Source organism: Falco naumanni, chromosome 5 (genome assembly GCF_017639655.2).
Source record: "Falco naumanni isolate bFalNau1 chromosome 5, bFalNau1.pat, whole genome shotgun sequence".
In the NCBI taxonomy this organism is placed as follows: Eukaryota; Metazoa; Chordata; class Aves; order Falconiformes; family Falconidae; genus Falco; species Falco naumanni.
This window is the reverse complement of record NC_054058.1, coordinates 47,622,958-47,636,025: the sequence shown is the minus strand read 5'-3', so window position 1 is coordinate 47,636,025 and position 13,068 is coordinate 47,622,958. Positions and strand designations below refer to the sequence as shown.

General features: G+C 39.7%; 1 protein-coding gene across 7 annotated transcripts in view; it reads right to left on the bottom strand.

The window, feature by feature from the left end:
* Positions 1–1,251: 1,251 nt before the first annotated feature.
* The window catches only part of ANO4 (anoctamin 4), a 202,726-nt gene continuing 190,909 nt past the window's right edge, over positions 1,252–13,068 (bottom strand). For 5 of the 7 annotated variants that reach the window (XM_040596624.1, XM_040596618.1, XM_040596621.1 and 2 more), the window contains 4 exons: positions 12,788–12,935; positions 10,252–10,371; positions 7,828–7,933; positions 1,252–5,006 (listed from right to left, as the gene is read on the bottom strand). In XM_040596624.1, the coding sequence (XP_040452558.1) occupies positions 4,815–5,006; positions 7,828–7,933; positions 10,252–10,371; positions 12,788–12,935 (566 nt within the window). In that variant the 3' untranslated portion in view covers positions 1,252–4,814. The remainder of the gene's footprint in view (positions 5,007–7,827; positions 7,934–10,251; positions 10,372–12,787; positions 12,936–13,068) is intronic. The other 2 variants (XM_040596619.1, XM_040596620.1) reach the window with 2 other exon arrangements.

The following is a 13,068-nucleotide window of genomic DNA, read 5'->3' as shown; positions in this document are numbered from 1 at the left end:
CTAAGCAGCATCAGCGTGGCCTCCATGGCACCACTCAGTACTGAGATCACTGTTTGCACTGTAATTGATACTGCCTTAAACTGTCTTGGGTGATGTGTGACTTCTACCTGTTTTGTTTGTGGAGTGAAGATTAATTTCCCCAGTTAGTTAAAAAAATGTGGCACCACAGAGTTTTTTTCTCACTGCTTTGAATTCACATAGTGGTTTAAAACAGAGAAAACATGTAAATGACAAACTTACCTTCACTTACTGCTTGAAGTCACTATTTGAGCACTAAGCAGTCATTTAACTCTAATTTTGGTATGAAGTGAGTTTGGGCCGGGTGGTATCTATTGGTCCATAATCACAACATCAAGATGAGTTTTCACTGGGGAGAATATCTTGCTGTAAGCATTTTAGAGACAAACGTTCTTAAGCTTCGCAGGTGACCCCCACAACCACATTACTAGCTAACTAACCTCCCATGATTGCTGCAGAGCTACAAAGTGACTCTTTCTACTTTACTATTTCCTATATGCTTCTTGTTTTAATTGGCATCACTAATTAAAACAACTAATTAATTTTGAATAATGTTTTTTCTGGGACCATATACTGTCCTCTACTAGTTGGACTGTCAGCCAAGGCCTTGTCTATGTAAATGCTATTTTAAATAGACATCTTACAAAATCTTTACATCTTGCAAAAGATAATTCTTGGTGTATCCATTACAGTCCTGCACCCTGATCCTTCATCATTCCCAGCTAAAAGCTCACCCGACAAAGAAACGCTGGATGCTCAAAACCAATTAATTCCATGGGAGTGGGAGCACTCCACACTGTCCAGGTTACATGCAGCATCTGGCAGGGTCAAGAAACAAAACAAGTAGGAACATTAAAAAAAGAACTAGAACCACAACAGGAACAATATTTGGCTATGTGAATCACAAAGGATTCACAGAGAGAAAGTAGGGATAGATTTTGGTCCTTTTTAGTCTGCATTTAAATTTGCTTCCACCTGACTGGTCTGTTTGCTTGCTGAACAAATAAGGTAAACAGAAAATAACTCATGAATGCCAAACAGCAAATATTTCATATGCATAATTTATTTTAAAGTTTATTGCATCACATTATACAAGCATTAAACATGGCTTTATGTTGATGATTTTTTTTAAAGTGTGAAAACTTGACATTCTTCTCTGTAGGATTTTTCTATTTACAGATAAACAATCTCTCTATATACTTTATATATATATATATATAATATATATGGTAAATAACATAAGTCCCATCAGAAAGGTTTAAAATAAAAAAGAACTGATTTGTAAACATGGTTTCTGTTGTAATATTTAGTGGCTTGAATGCAGATGATGTTTTATACCTAGGATTTTTCTCATGTCAAAGTATCCAGGTTGTTCATTTACATTTTTTTTTTATTCTAAGATCTGTAAAACCAACACGGGGCAGAATGCAAAAAACGTAGCAAACAGGCTGAAAAAGTCCCAATATACAACTTTTTTTCCTTGGTTTTAAAAACTGATGTGTAACTGCCCATGAAGTACATGCTTGCTGTCAAGAGTGGTCTATGAAGATCAATCCTATGCTGATTGCAAGATGGTTTCATAGTAAGTCCTTTGATGTGTGCTGTAGTGCTTGCTATGTAAAATGTCTGTGGCATGCATTGAGGTTGCATTTTTTCTCATTCCCTTGAAGGTAGTGCTCTTGTGGAGCTGGAATAAGTAAACAACATATAGGATGATCACCTGGAGGTTTAAACAAAACCCATCATCAGAAAGAAGGGAATGGCATCAATTTGCTATCTAGAGACCATTAAAAATCCATTTATTATTATTAACCTATTATTTATATTTTCCTAATTAATAAAATAAATAAAAAGGGGTCATCTTTCCTGAGTGTTCTGCTCTGTAGCGCTGAAAGACTCAAGGGAAATCTATCCGGCAGACCAGCAGCACAGAAACCCTGGTGGGTTGACTGACAGGTCAACATTAAATAACAGAAATGTAGTCAGGGTCTGCCAGGGAGGTCAGAGCCCCTTTCAGCGTCATACTCAGCACAAGCCTGGTAAGCAGCCAACTTGTGTTCTTATTTAGAGCAGAACAGGACGCAACTTCTAGCAATGTATTGTCATGAAAATTCATCATAATATACCTATGTTGAAAACTAGTCTCAAAAGCAATTATCATCTATTGTATTTCTGCTGCGCTTTATTTGTTTTGACACAGTATATTGCAGTGATTCCTCTGGAGTGGAAGTTGGTTTATATTCTACTAGGTTTTAGTTCAATTCTCGGAAGGTACTGAGATCTACATAGACAAAGCTATATTTTGCTGCAGGAGTTTGCAAAGGTTCACACTCATATGGGTGACACTGATTTTATGCATGACTCATGTCTCACTTTACTACTTAGCAAACAGTTTCTAAGCTCTTGTCATCTGTTGTTTTAGATATTAAACAGAGGGTACGCAAACTAATCCAGTTGCTCACATGAATTCGGTCAGAATGTGATTTTGCACAGCGATCCTGCCCGAGTCCCCAGACTGCAAGTGCAATACATACCCATGGGTGGTGGATGGTAAACCCTAATCCATCTGGCATGTGTGTAACGGAGGATGACATTGCCTAATCCCCGCCCCTTATTTGCAGAGACAGAAATACCCCCATTTCTCCACTGCCCACACAGGGTGTGTCCACAGCTGCTGTAAGCTGCAGCAAAGATGAACGGGTTCACTTCTTCGTTAGGCAGGAATACACCCCACAACCACTAGTGGTGCTCCCCGCTCAGTTTGGCACTGTATCAACAGAGAACAGATTAGTCCTGAAATTCCTTCAGTGTTTACGTTGGTTTCCTCATGGGACCTTCAGGCTTGGGCCAGGAGCACCTGACAAATGGGAGCTGCTGTGCCATTTGTCCTCTTCATGTAGGGTGATGGGTCATTACTGGAGGAGATTCCTTGCTGCAAGGAAGTAAAGCGTAGGCAGGCAGTGGCCACACAGATGATGGTGCATACATTTTCGTCCAGCCCTCTCCTTCCTCAAGACATATTACCTTTCATTAAAACCTTCTCCTGCACAGAAATAGCACAGTCCTCCCTTGCAGCGGAAAGAAGTTAATAGCTCTAACTTGGCAATATGGGGTCTTGGTGCGAGGGTCTCTGAGCTTGAGGCATCCATCCGTAGGGTCTTGCATTGTGTGGTCTGTCCAGAAGGGCACATTCTAGCTCTTCTATTGAATGATTTTGAGGAGACTTGTAGAAACAACTTGATGAATTTTCCTCCCTCTTAAGTATCTTCAAACGAATAAGGTCACAATTCCTTAAGATTTCTGAGAAAACTATATTTTTCATGGACCTCCACTTGGAAAAAGTCTAGGCAAATGAATCAGCTCCAGTATTTGTTTCTAGCTGCATCCTCACCAGGACATAGGCTTGCTTCCACTTGGCTTCTTACAGTCTTGGCTTTTGAACTTCCTTCTTTGTGATGTGGCTGATTATGCCACCGCAAGTTCTGCAAGAATTGCAGTGTTATCGCTTTGAGGCAAAAGGTGGTAGAGCTTTCACAACACTCAGTATTTTGATTCATGTTGCTCCATCCAACACTTCTTCAGTCTTCAGACCTAAAACTCCACTATTTTGTGTTAATGATATGGGAAATTTTTAATTTCTTAATGCTAGAATTTGCAAAAGGATATAGGCAGTGGCCTACTTCACCCCAGTCTAATTCTGCAGCCTGTGCAGAATTGTTCTGCATGAGGGATTTCAAGCTGTTTCATACTACAGGTCTGTTGTTTTGTTTTTCCCCTCCACCCCTTCATAGGTAATGGAAGGACGAATAAAGAAAATGTTGCAAGTGTAGAGATTCTGGATGACTATGTTCTTTTGCTCTGCTGACCTTGTTCATCTGTTGGTTTTTTCTCTTATACTTGTGCAGATAGGTCTTTAATACACAGGCTGTCTTCTGTTAAGTGTATCATACACCCTAATTCCTGATGAGGCCTCAGTGGGATCCTGTAATAAAAATACACAGGCAGTTCTGGGCAAGATGCCCTAGCCTGATTTGTTTCCCTCAGAGACAGACAGTCCTATAGCTGAAAAGGCACTGTTCAAATCTTTAAAATATATTACCAAATTTTCACAGTATCATTTCCAAATAAATGACCCTACAGTTAGATACCTCTGGCCACATTTTGCTTCTGCACACCTAAATTTTTCAGCATTGTTAGACTGAGTTGATTAGACTCATGATCAAGCATCTTCTCCTAAAAAATATTTCAGCACTGTTGAACTAATGGAAACGGTCCACATAGGTGACCTTAATTCGTAGTAAATGCAAGCTAACACAGCTTAGTCCACTGTGGAAGAGGGCAGTGCTGCCATGCATGTGCTGCAAGTGGTGGCCACAGATATGGACAAATACTGCCATGTTGCCAAGGCGCAGTCCCTGGTAATGAAGAAGCAACTTGGTAATGAGAATGAGCCGTAAGATCACCGAGTTCTGTAAAGCATTGTAAGATATAACTGCTTTGAAGTTCAGGGCCTTGAATTTAAGTCAGGGCCTGAAAGCTTCCTGGAAAGAGTGCAGAGACTTAAGCATTGGTCTGAACTGCTCATGCTGACATTCTAGCTCTGGAGAAGACTAAGCCTTGAAAGACCTCTAATTTCACAAGGCTATGACAATATGCACCCTATTGAAATGGGTGCACATACGCTAAGTGCACACAACATTGACTATTCCTTTCAGTGCACTCTCCACTGTAGAAAACCAGGAAATTTTTATAAACAGAATTCCTATCTTCTTTTAAGAAGTTTCTTCCTCACCCCATCATGGCCACTCATTGTGATAAGATTTTCCATTCTTCTTCCTTTCCTTCCGCTCTTTCTGCAGACGTTCTAGTTCAGCTTCATACATCATTTCCTGAATCAGGTACTTTTCTCTCCTCATCCGATCTCTTAGGTCTTTTGGGAGATCTGGGATTAAGTAGGAAATCAGGTGCTTTATGCAAAAGACAAGGTGCTGTGAAAACAAGGGATGAAAAATTAAAATCCTAGGAAGAAAACAAGTACTTTCCATATCTTCTGAAAACCCTCTCCTTCCAGTTCACAAAAAGATACTGTGTTAGAACTAAATTCATTAGTAAATTTGAAGAAACCAAAGCACAAAGCTTTTCCCCACAAAAGAACTCCAGCAAAATCAGCGGAGTATGGATTGCAGCAAAGGTTATGAGCAGCTGGATTCAAGTAAGGCCTCAAAACTGTTGTATGACCTGTGTGTTCAACCCCCTGAGGCCATGAATTGCTGTAAGGTTGTTTGGGCAGGGCCTGGCAATTAGTGGATTGCTCTGCAGGAACAGGATGATCAAACAATATAATACTTTCCTGTTGCCAGAAAACCCTTGCATCAGTATTGGAACCAATGAATCACCTATGCAAAATAAAATATTTCTTATACTGTATCTCTCATCCAAAGACGGATTCCCATTTACTAAACATCATAATTAAATACAAGGTAGCTGATCCTTTGTCCCTCCTATTTTAGGCATGCCACAACAAAGCTTGAGTGTGATGGGGAAGGATTGCTTGAGTGTCCTTCTTTAGATCAAAAACACTGCTTGGAGATTTTCTGACACTACTTGAGAGGAGCAGCAGAGAAACAAAAATCCTCCATCTAAGAAAGGACACTAATTCTAGATTGGAGAAATAAAAGTTTCTTCTTCTCCAAGAACCTTTCCTTGGAAAGCCACTGAAAAGACAATGTAACTCATTTTCCCATGTATTCTTCCTTCATGAGAAATAAACCTGTGATACTTTGTTGGATTTTTTGCCAAACCTAAAAAAGAAAAAAAGCTTCTTTTGTCAGTTTAGCCTGGACAAATATTCCTGTTGCAGTGATAGGAAATAAATTGTGTGGTTTTGAGGGAGGTCAAGATAGCTATATAGATAACCACACCTGCAGGGCCAAAAAGGTGCCTGAGCTTAGGTAATTACTTAATTTATGAAAAATCCCACCTTGAATCATTTATCTCATAGTGCAATCTTTTACTGTAATTGCTGCAGCAATCACAATACACCCATTACTGTTTTCCATAGCGAAAGACAGACAGCAGAAAGAGAAGCAGAAAGAATGTTTCTGCTGCAATTATCTTTTTGATTTTATAGATATAGTTAAGGAAAGTTTGCAGTGCCAATAAACAGAGTGGCTGCCATTGAGGGAGCCAGCTATGAGCCAGCTTATGACTTTGGTTGGGGCAAAGCAAAGTCAAATGTTTTGTGCAGGTATTGGGCAGACACAGAAAGCTATTCCACGGTAGGTTGCAAATTGGACTGGGCACTGAGACTTGAGTAGGGCTGATTTTTCTTGCCTCAGTCATTTTTGCCCTTCTCCCATGCTGCCAAATGTTGCCTTTATGACAAATGTATCAAGAAGCCAGGCTCTCTTAAACCTTGTAACTGCTTAGGCTGACCTGCCAAAGCCATTCTTGTAGTCCTTTTTGGAGTCTGATACCCTGGCTTTCAGTACCTCAAGAAACAAAGAAACAAAGAGGTCAAGCCTAGCAGGCCTCTATCAAATCTTTTTTTCTTTCTTTCCCTTAATGTTTCCCTGAATGTGGTGCAGATGATGGAAGAGCCGATCTCATTAGGACCAACCTTTAATGAGTTGGCGCAGCGTAGAGGAAGGAGAGAGCCCAGCCTGCAGTGCCATGTTCCCTCTTCATCTGGGAAGGGCTGAAAATAACTGTCAGGGGAAATCTCTGCAGACCTCGGACTTCTGCTGAGCTGCCAAGACATTCCTACACAATAAATATTCTAGAAAGTATTTCCCCTTCACCTTTCCTCTAACTGAAATGCTCCAGTTCTGTGATCCAAACAGGTGTTTCAAAAGCTCAGTTCAGAATGAATCTACACAGTAATGTGAGTCAGAAATGCAGTATGTGCTCATGAACATTATGCCAATAATTTATGGTGATTACAGCTTCTGTATCTGTGTTGGATGCCCTGGTGATATGATTTCAGAGTAGCGGATTAAGTGAAGAGTTGTAAAAAATTATTTGTTCCCCATTTGGCTTCTTCACAGTATAAAAGGCATTTCCAACTGTTTGTGCTGGAGAGATGCTGAGCTCCTGGTTTCTGGCAGGTATATTCAGACACTTGAAATTCAGGCCTTAAGAGCTGCATTTTTTTAAAATGACCTCATCCTATCTATCTACCCTCCTGTCTCCCTTCTTCAAAACTGTCATAGGAATACCAGTCATATGGAAGTTAGTATTATCTTCTCCAGTTTGTCTTAAAGATTTCTGAGATACTGACAGTAAGGACTAATATTATGAACGCTGGCAAAGGTATTAAATTCTTTTCATCACCATCACCATCATCTTTGTGATGCTAATCATTCTGGGGAAATGAATGGTATTAAAAAAAAACAGAGAAAAAAATCTAAGTGAATACTGTAACTTAAACTACCTTCATTTTTTCAGTTCAGATTTTATCTTTTTATCTCATGTTCTTTCAGCCCTTCCTCACACATTAGTCAGCGTACAGCCTCCCAGCCTAAACAGGTTATGAATGCCAGACCTCAGAAAGTAAACAAAAGCTTCATTATTTCCCCTGTTTGCAAGTCACTGTTAGTTTTCAGAGTGCTGCACTCCCCTTTTTGTTGGAACCTAAATACCCGTGAATGCTGAGAAAACAGATCTGAGAATACAAAGCACAATATAAACAGCAGAAACTAACACAAAAAGCTCAAGAGCTGCCATCATAGATCAGCCTAATGAAAAACCTTCAAAGGGAAATTTGTTTAATTTTGTTGTTTTAGTTTTGCCACCTGAATGGTCACTGACCTCAAATACAATAATGAAAGCCAACCGTGCTGCTAAGACGTGCCAGAACTGCAGTGTGTAACCGTAGGGCACTGGGGAGTGCGGAGGGTCTCGGTAGTCCCTGTACCTGAAAGACAAGCAGAGTAAAGGAGTTAGCAAGCTCCTGTCCTGCTGCCTGGGAGCAAGGCAAATCTAAAATCCAGCTGCTCTCAGTCATTGCATTTTCTGCACCAAAATTATCTCGTTGTAAACTGTACAAGTTTCCAGAACACTGCTTGCTTCTTAAGCTGGGCCAACACTAGTGTTTTACTTTGGGTGTATGCTTTTGAAGCAAGTGTCCTGATCACCTCCACTTGCCATGCTTTGGTTCACCCCAATGGGCTTATTTTCAGATGAAACCTAACAGTAAGACGCACTCCAGGAGCGCACTTCACACTCCAGCTGCTAATGGAAATTCAGCGCAAAGGACCAGGCCAGTACCTGTATGAAGCAAAACTGCTGAAGCAAATTCAAAGGATGCTGGGTGCTCAGCACCAGCAGTTTGACCCTACAGCATCTTCTTTGCCAGTGCAACGTGTGTGCCTTGCAGCACCTCCTCAGAACATGGAGCAGGGTGGGATGCTCTGCTGTTTTAAGGACTACTTTCTTCCCACTACAAGGTCAATTTAAAACCATAAATGCTCTCAATTTTGTCATCCTGACAGTCCTCCCATAAAACAGCCTCATGGGCTTCATCTGGCCCTTTGTCAATTTGTTGGCCATCCCTGGTGTAAAGCATAACTTATCCTGACTTTAGTGGATCCAGGACTGCATGTCTTGGTATACCAACAGGGCAAGAGATGTGTAAAAAAGGGATCTATTGTCTTGTCCCACAAAAGTTTTTTTTGAAGACTCTATGTCTCAGTAATGTAACTAGAGAGATTTATTGTGAAAGCTGGATCCAGGAAGACTCCAAAATTACATTAACAAATCATGAATCAAAGTCACACATTCTGGAGTCCGTTTTTACTAGCAGTATGTTCATTCCAAAATGCTATTACAGAAACTTAATTTAAAAGCGGTGGAAAAATTGTTTTCTCCTTAATCTGTTTCCTGGATGGGACAGAAAACCCACTACAAAAAAAATATTGAAAATACTATAGTAAATGATACAATTAAGCTTGATCTCTGTTAGTTTTAAGAAACTAAAGAAAATTTAGATAAGCAAAATAAATGAAGTTATTTCATCTCTATGTTAATCTGTATTTCTCCCTGAAGGTTCACCTTCTTAGATTGCAGAGGGTGCTACACAAAATGAAATAAACTGTGTCTTAGTCAGCAACAAACCTCTCAAATTGCGCTATCTCTAGTACAAGTTGATAAAACTGAGATTATCTTCTCTTTTTCAAGCAGCATTCTGACTTCATAGTTTAGGATATTTTACAATATACTAATCATCCTGAAAACTGAAGTCTCTGGACCAAGTCCCAAGTCAGAAGAGCATGCCTCCTTTTTCTACTTGCTAGGAACCAAGTACTACACATGAATAAATGGGGAAACCTTTTATAAACAATGAGAATAACATGGCACCATGTAGGTTCCAGACAAGCAGAAAGTAACCGAATACGGCCACCGATTTTTGCTCAGGCAGATTGCCTTCCAGGAAAATTGCCTACACTGTTGCACAGTAGAACATATTTCCTTACCTCACTATCAGTATCTGGCCTGAGGTGCAATTAAAATTACTGATGTTTTAGCAGAATTCAGGTGGATTAAGTAGCTGATAACCTCAGCTGAAGAAAGTAAGATGTTAATTTTCTTTCAAGGGTAGATACATATGACAGTTCAGTGTCTCCCAAAAGAACAGATTTATCTTCTAGAGATTTATTACACCAATTTTAATAGTTTTCTGTTTATGGGCTATTGAAGGGACAACTTTTTTTGTTGATGAGATTTCCACCACTGGCTTTAAGTAGCATCAGCCTCAAGGTGGGGAAGAAATCAGTTAAAGAGGGGGAAAAGAATGGTAAGAATTACAAAACATTACTAAACAGTGCTATGGCAAACAATGTGAAATGGAGTGTGGTCACTTCTGTGCAAACTTGACTTCCTCGTGTATGTGCTATGATATAATCTGATTACAGTTTCATCTCACTGGTACCTAAGTAATCAGTCACCTGTTATTGGCCCTTTGATACCACATTTCTCCATGATGGTTGTGTCTGATTCAAGCCATGACACCATAGAAATCCTGCATTAGGAACACCTGTCACTTTTTGGCTTCTCTGGTATCTAAGGAATCATACAGGTAACAGCAAAGCCGCACCATGAGCATGTCCCTGAATAGCACAGTTATTTCTGTTACTGGGTTTTTTGTTTTGAAAATTAGTTCCAATCCCAAATTTATCATGATGCTTCTCCCTTACAGTGCCTTAAAGCAGAGAGGTATTTTGATCAGGTACTTACCTGCAATATTTTAACGGTGAACCAGAGAATTCACTTCCATTTGATGTTGGCTCTGAACGGTTTTCAAAGTCAGACACCAGAAATACTGATAAACTGGCATTAACATAGCCAACCATACACCTAGAGGGGAAAAATCCTGTAGTCAGGACACAGCAAGGTTTTTCTATTAACTGTTGTACCCAGGAGGATGTTCTCTGGGTTTCATGAAATCAAGAGTATAACTGTGATGGTTATTAATGTTTGAAAATGATGTTGATGCAATATAAAAGAAATACTCAAGTAGGTCAGTTGGACAATAAAAGTGAAACAATGGCAGATTTCTATGGCAGAAGAAATGGTGAAGACTGAGACTGGTTACTTTTGAAAAGAAAATCACCTAAAAGGTCACACAATAGAGGTAGAGAAAATAATAATTTTTATTTTTAAGGAAGATAATCAGAATATTCCCACTGTTACCAGCACAAAGGGACTACTAGCACAAAGTTGTGGTACTAGCACAAAGGGACATTAAATCAGATGGAAAGGCAGCACACTTAAAACAGCTTTTAAAAAAATGTCCAGTTAATCAATCAGAGGAAATCAGTACTAAAAGATCCCAGGGTGGCTGAGCCCTGGGAGAGTCCAGGCAGAGTTTGGAGAACACTGAGTAAAAGAATGTATGTCGCCTAACGAAGGTCTGTGGGACTCACTAGAAGGCTCAAGTTTGGTGTTAATAAAGCTGAGAAGAGATACAGCAAGTGTGTTGTGCTGTTCACTCTGCACTGTCCAAGCACAGGTACGTCTAGGCGTGCTGCTCAGCTTGGTGCAGAGTATAATGCACAGTAAGGGTTGTTTGTTTGGTTTTTTTTAACTATGGATTTTATAGTCTTTGAGAAATTACATTTAAACACCATCTGGCTTTGTCTCAAAATCTCCATACTGATTGGATTTGGAACTTAACTTAATTACAGTATTTGTCTAGTATCACTGGGTGTCATATGGATCTAATACCTACAGATGGTTTTTTGAAAGAAAAAAGCACCTCTCTCGTTTAAGTTATTCCTTAGCAGATGTTCTTGACTCCTGAATTCGAGAAAATTCAATATTCCTGTGGATTTCTGAATAGCTTCCTGCTTTTGTAACAGTACTTATTAATAACAATATCCAGAATGCTGACATAGTTTTTATCCAAGTTGGCTCCTTCAAAGGATTACTATCTGATGGTTTCATCTAGAAATTCACTCAGAAAAGCAGCAAAGTGTGAAAACACTGTACAAGAGGTTTCTGAAAAGATAAGAGCTTCCCCTGTGAGCCAAGCTGCTTCCCCATACAGAACTAGTTTCAAAGTCACTGAGTCATACTTGAGTCTTCATAAAAATATAATTTCTGAAGGTGGTGTATTATCATGCACAGTGGTCCTGAGAAAATCAGTAGCAAGGAAAGTTGCTGACAGTGCCTCCATGCCCTATGGATTTTCATAACGGAACAAGCAGAGGCACATGCTCAGGAGCAACTGGCAACAGACCAAACACTTTAACTCTTCATGAAAATAAATGGAACATTTCCCCTGGCACTGACTAAAATGCCAAACTCCTTGCAGGACAGCAAGTTAGCAGCACTGCTAATCAGGAGCTGCCACACCAGCTGCCCTTCTTCTGTCAGTACGATTAAACAGTATTGACAACCAAAAGATGGCAAAAAAGCAGCAACAGAAGAACTCGCTTCTTGTAGCAGGGAATAAAAATCCATCTGCCATATGTCTAATAGCAGAAGGTAAGCTCTCTGTCACTGTCTACTGTTTAGCCTGGGTTTCTTTGAACAGTAGGATCCTTGCTGATGGAGCAGCTAGGAGATCATTTGCAAACCATGGCTATTTGTGTTCAGCTGGATTCAGTGTCCAACAGCCTAGATTTTACAAGTCACCATGTAGCAACTATACCCATACCTGCTGGTAGTGTGCACACACTAATGTAATCTCAGCGTTTAGCAACGCTGAAAGAAAATCCACTTAGGCAGCAGGGATTCAGTTCACAAATGTCTGCTGAAAGCTTTAATCTAAGGACTCTAGTTTTAGAAGAAAAACAAATTACTTTGCTCTGTAAGTATATCTGGATTTATTAGTTGGGAATTGCTTCTTGTTAGCTACTACTTTTTTTGAGCAATGCATGCTGAATACTACATTAGGGAAAAAAGTCTAGTGAATAAGTTAAAAATACTCATTAAATCCATAACTGATAAATATCAGCATTGCTTCATAATGAAAAGAGGGTCATATCCATGCACACCAGCTGGGATGTGCAGCTTGTGCAGCATGCTGTTACACACCCCAAATCTCTATAACAGCTCTGCCATTTTTTCCTTGAATTAACATAAACTAGTCACTCAGCAGTCCATTCTGTGAATATGGAAAGCATCAGTGTGTATGGCTGAGATCTGTTACCTAAGCACAAACAATAAATTTGGGCTAATAAAATCAGAACATACAGACAGTACTGCTGTATCTATTCTAGTAGTAAGTGATTTTCATGCACGTCTGTTTTCCCAAAGAAAAACTTACTTTTGTCCAGCTTCTCCTTGGCCAGCACAAGGCCCATATTTATAAGCATAAACAAGACGAGGGATGAAATCTGATGTCACAGCTATAACAAATGCATTTGTAATAACAGAAAGAATTCCAATGCCTTCCAAGATCCCGTACCAGATTCCTGTTCAACAAGGAGAGTATGTTAGTGCCAGGAAAAGAAAAATCAAAGTGCCTGAGAGACTGCATGCTCTGAAGCCGTTATCCCCACCACTGAAGGTCTTTTTATGTGGTTTCTATCCAAGAATCACTGAGTA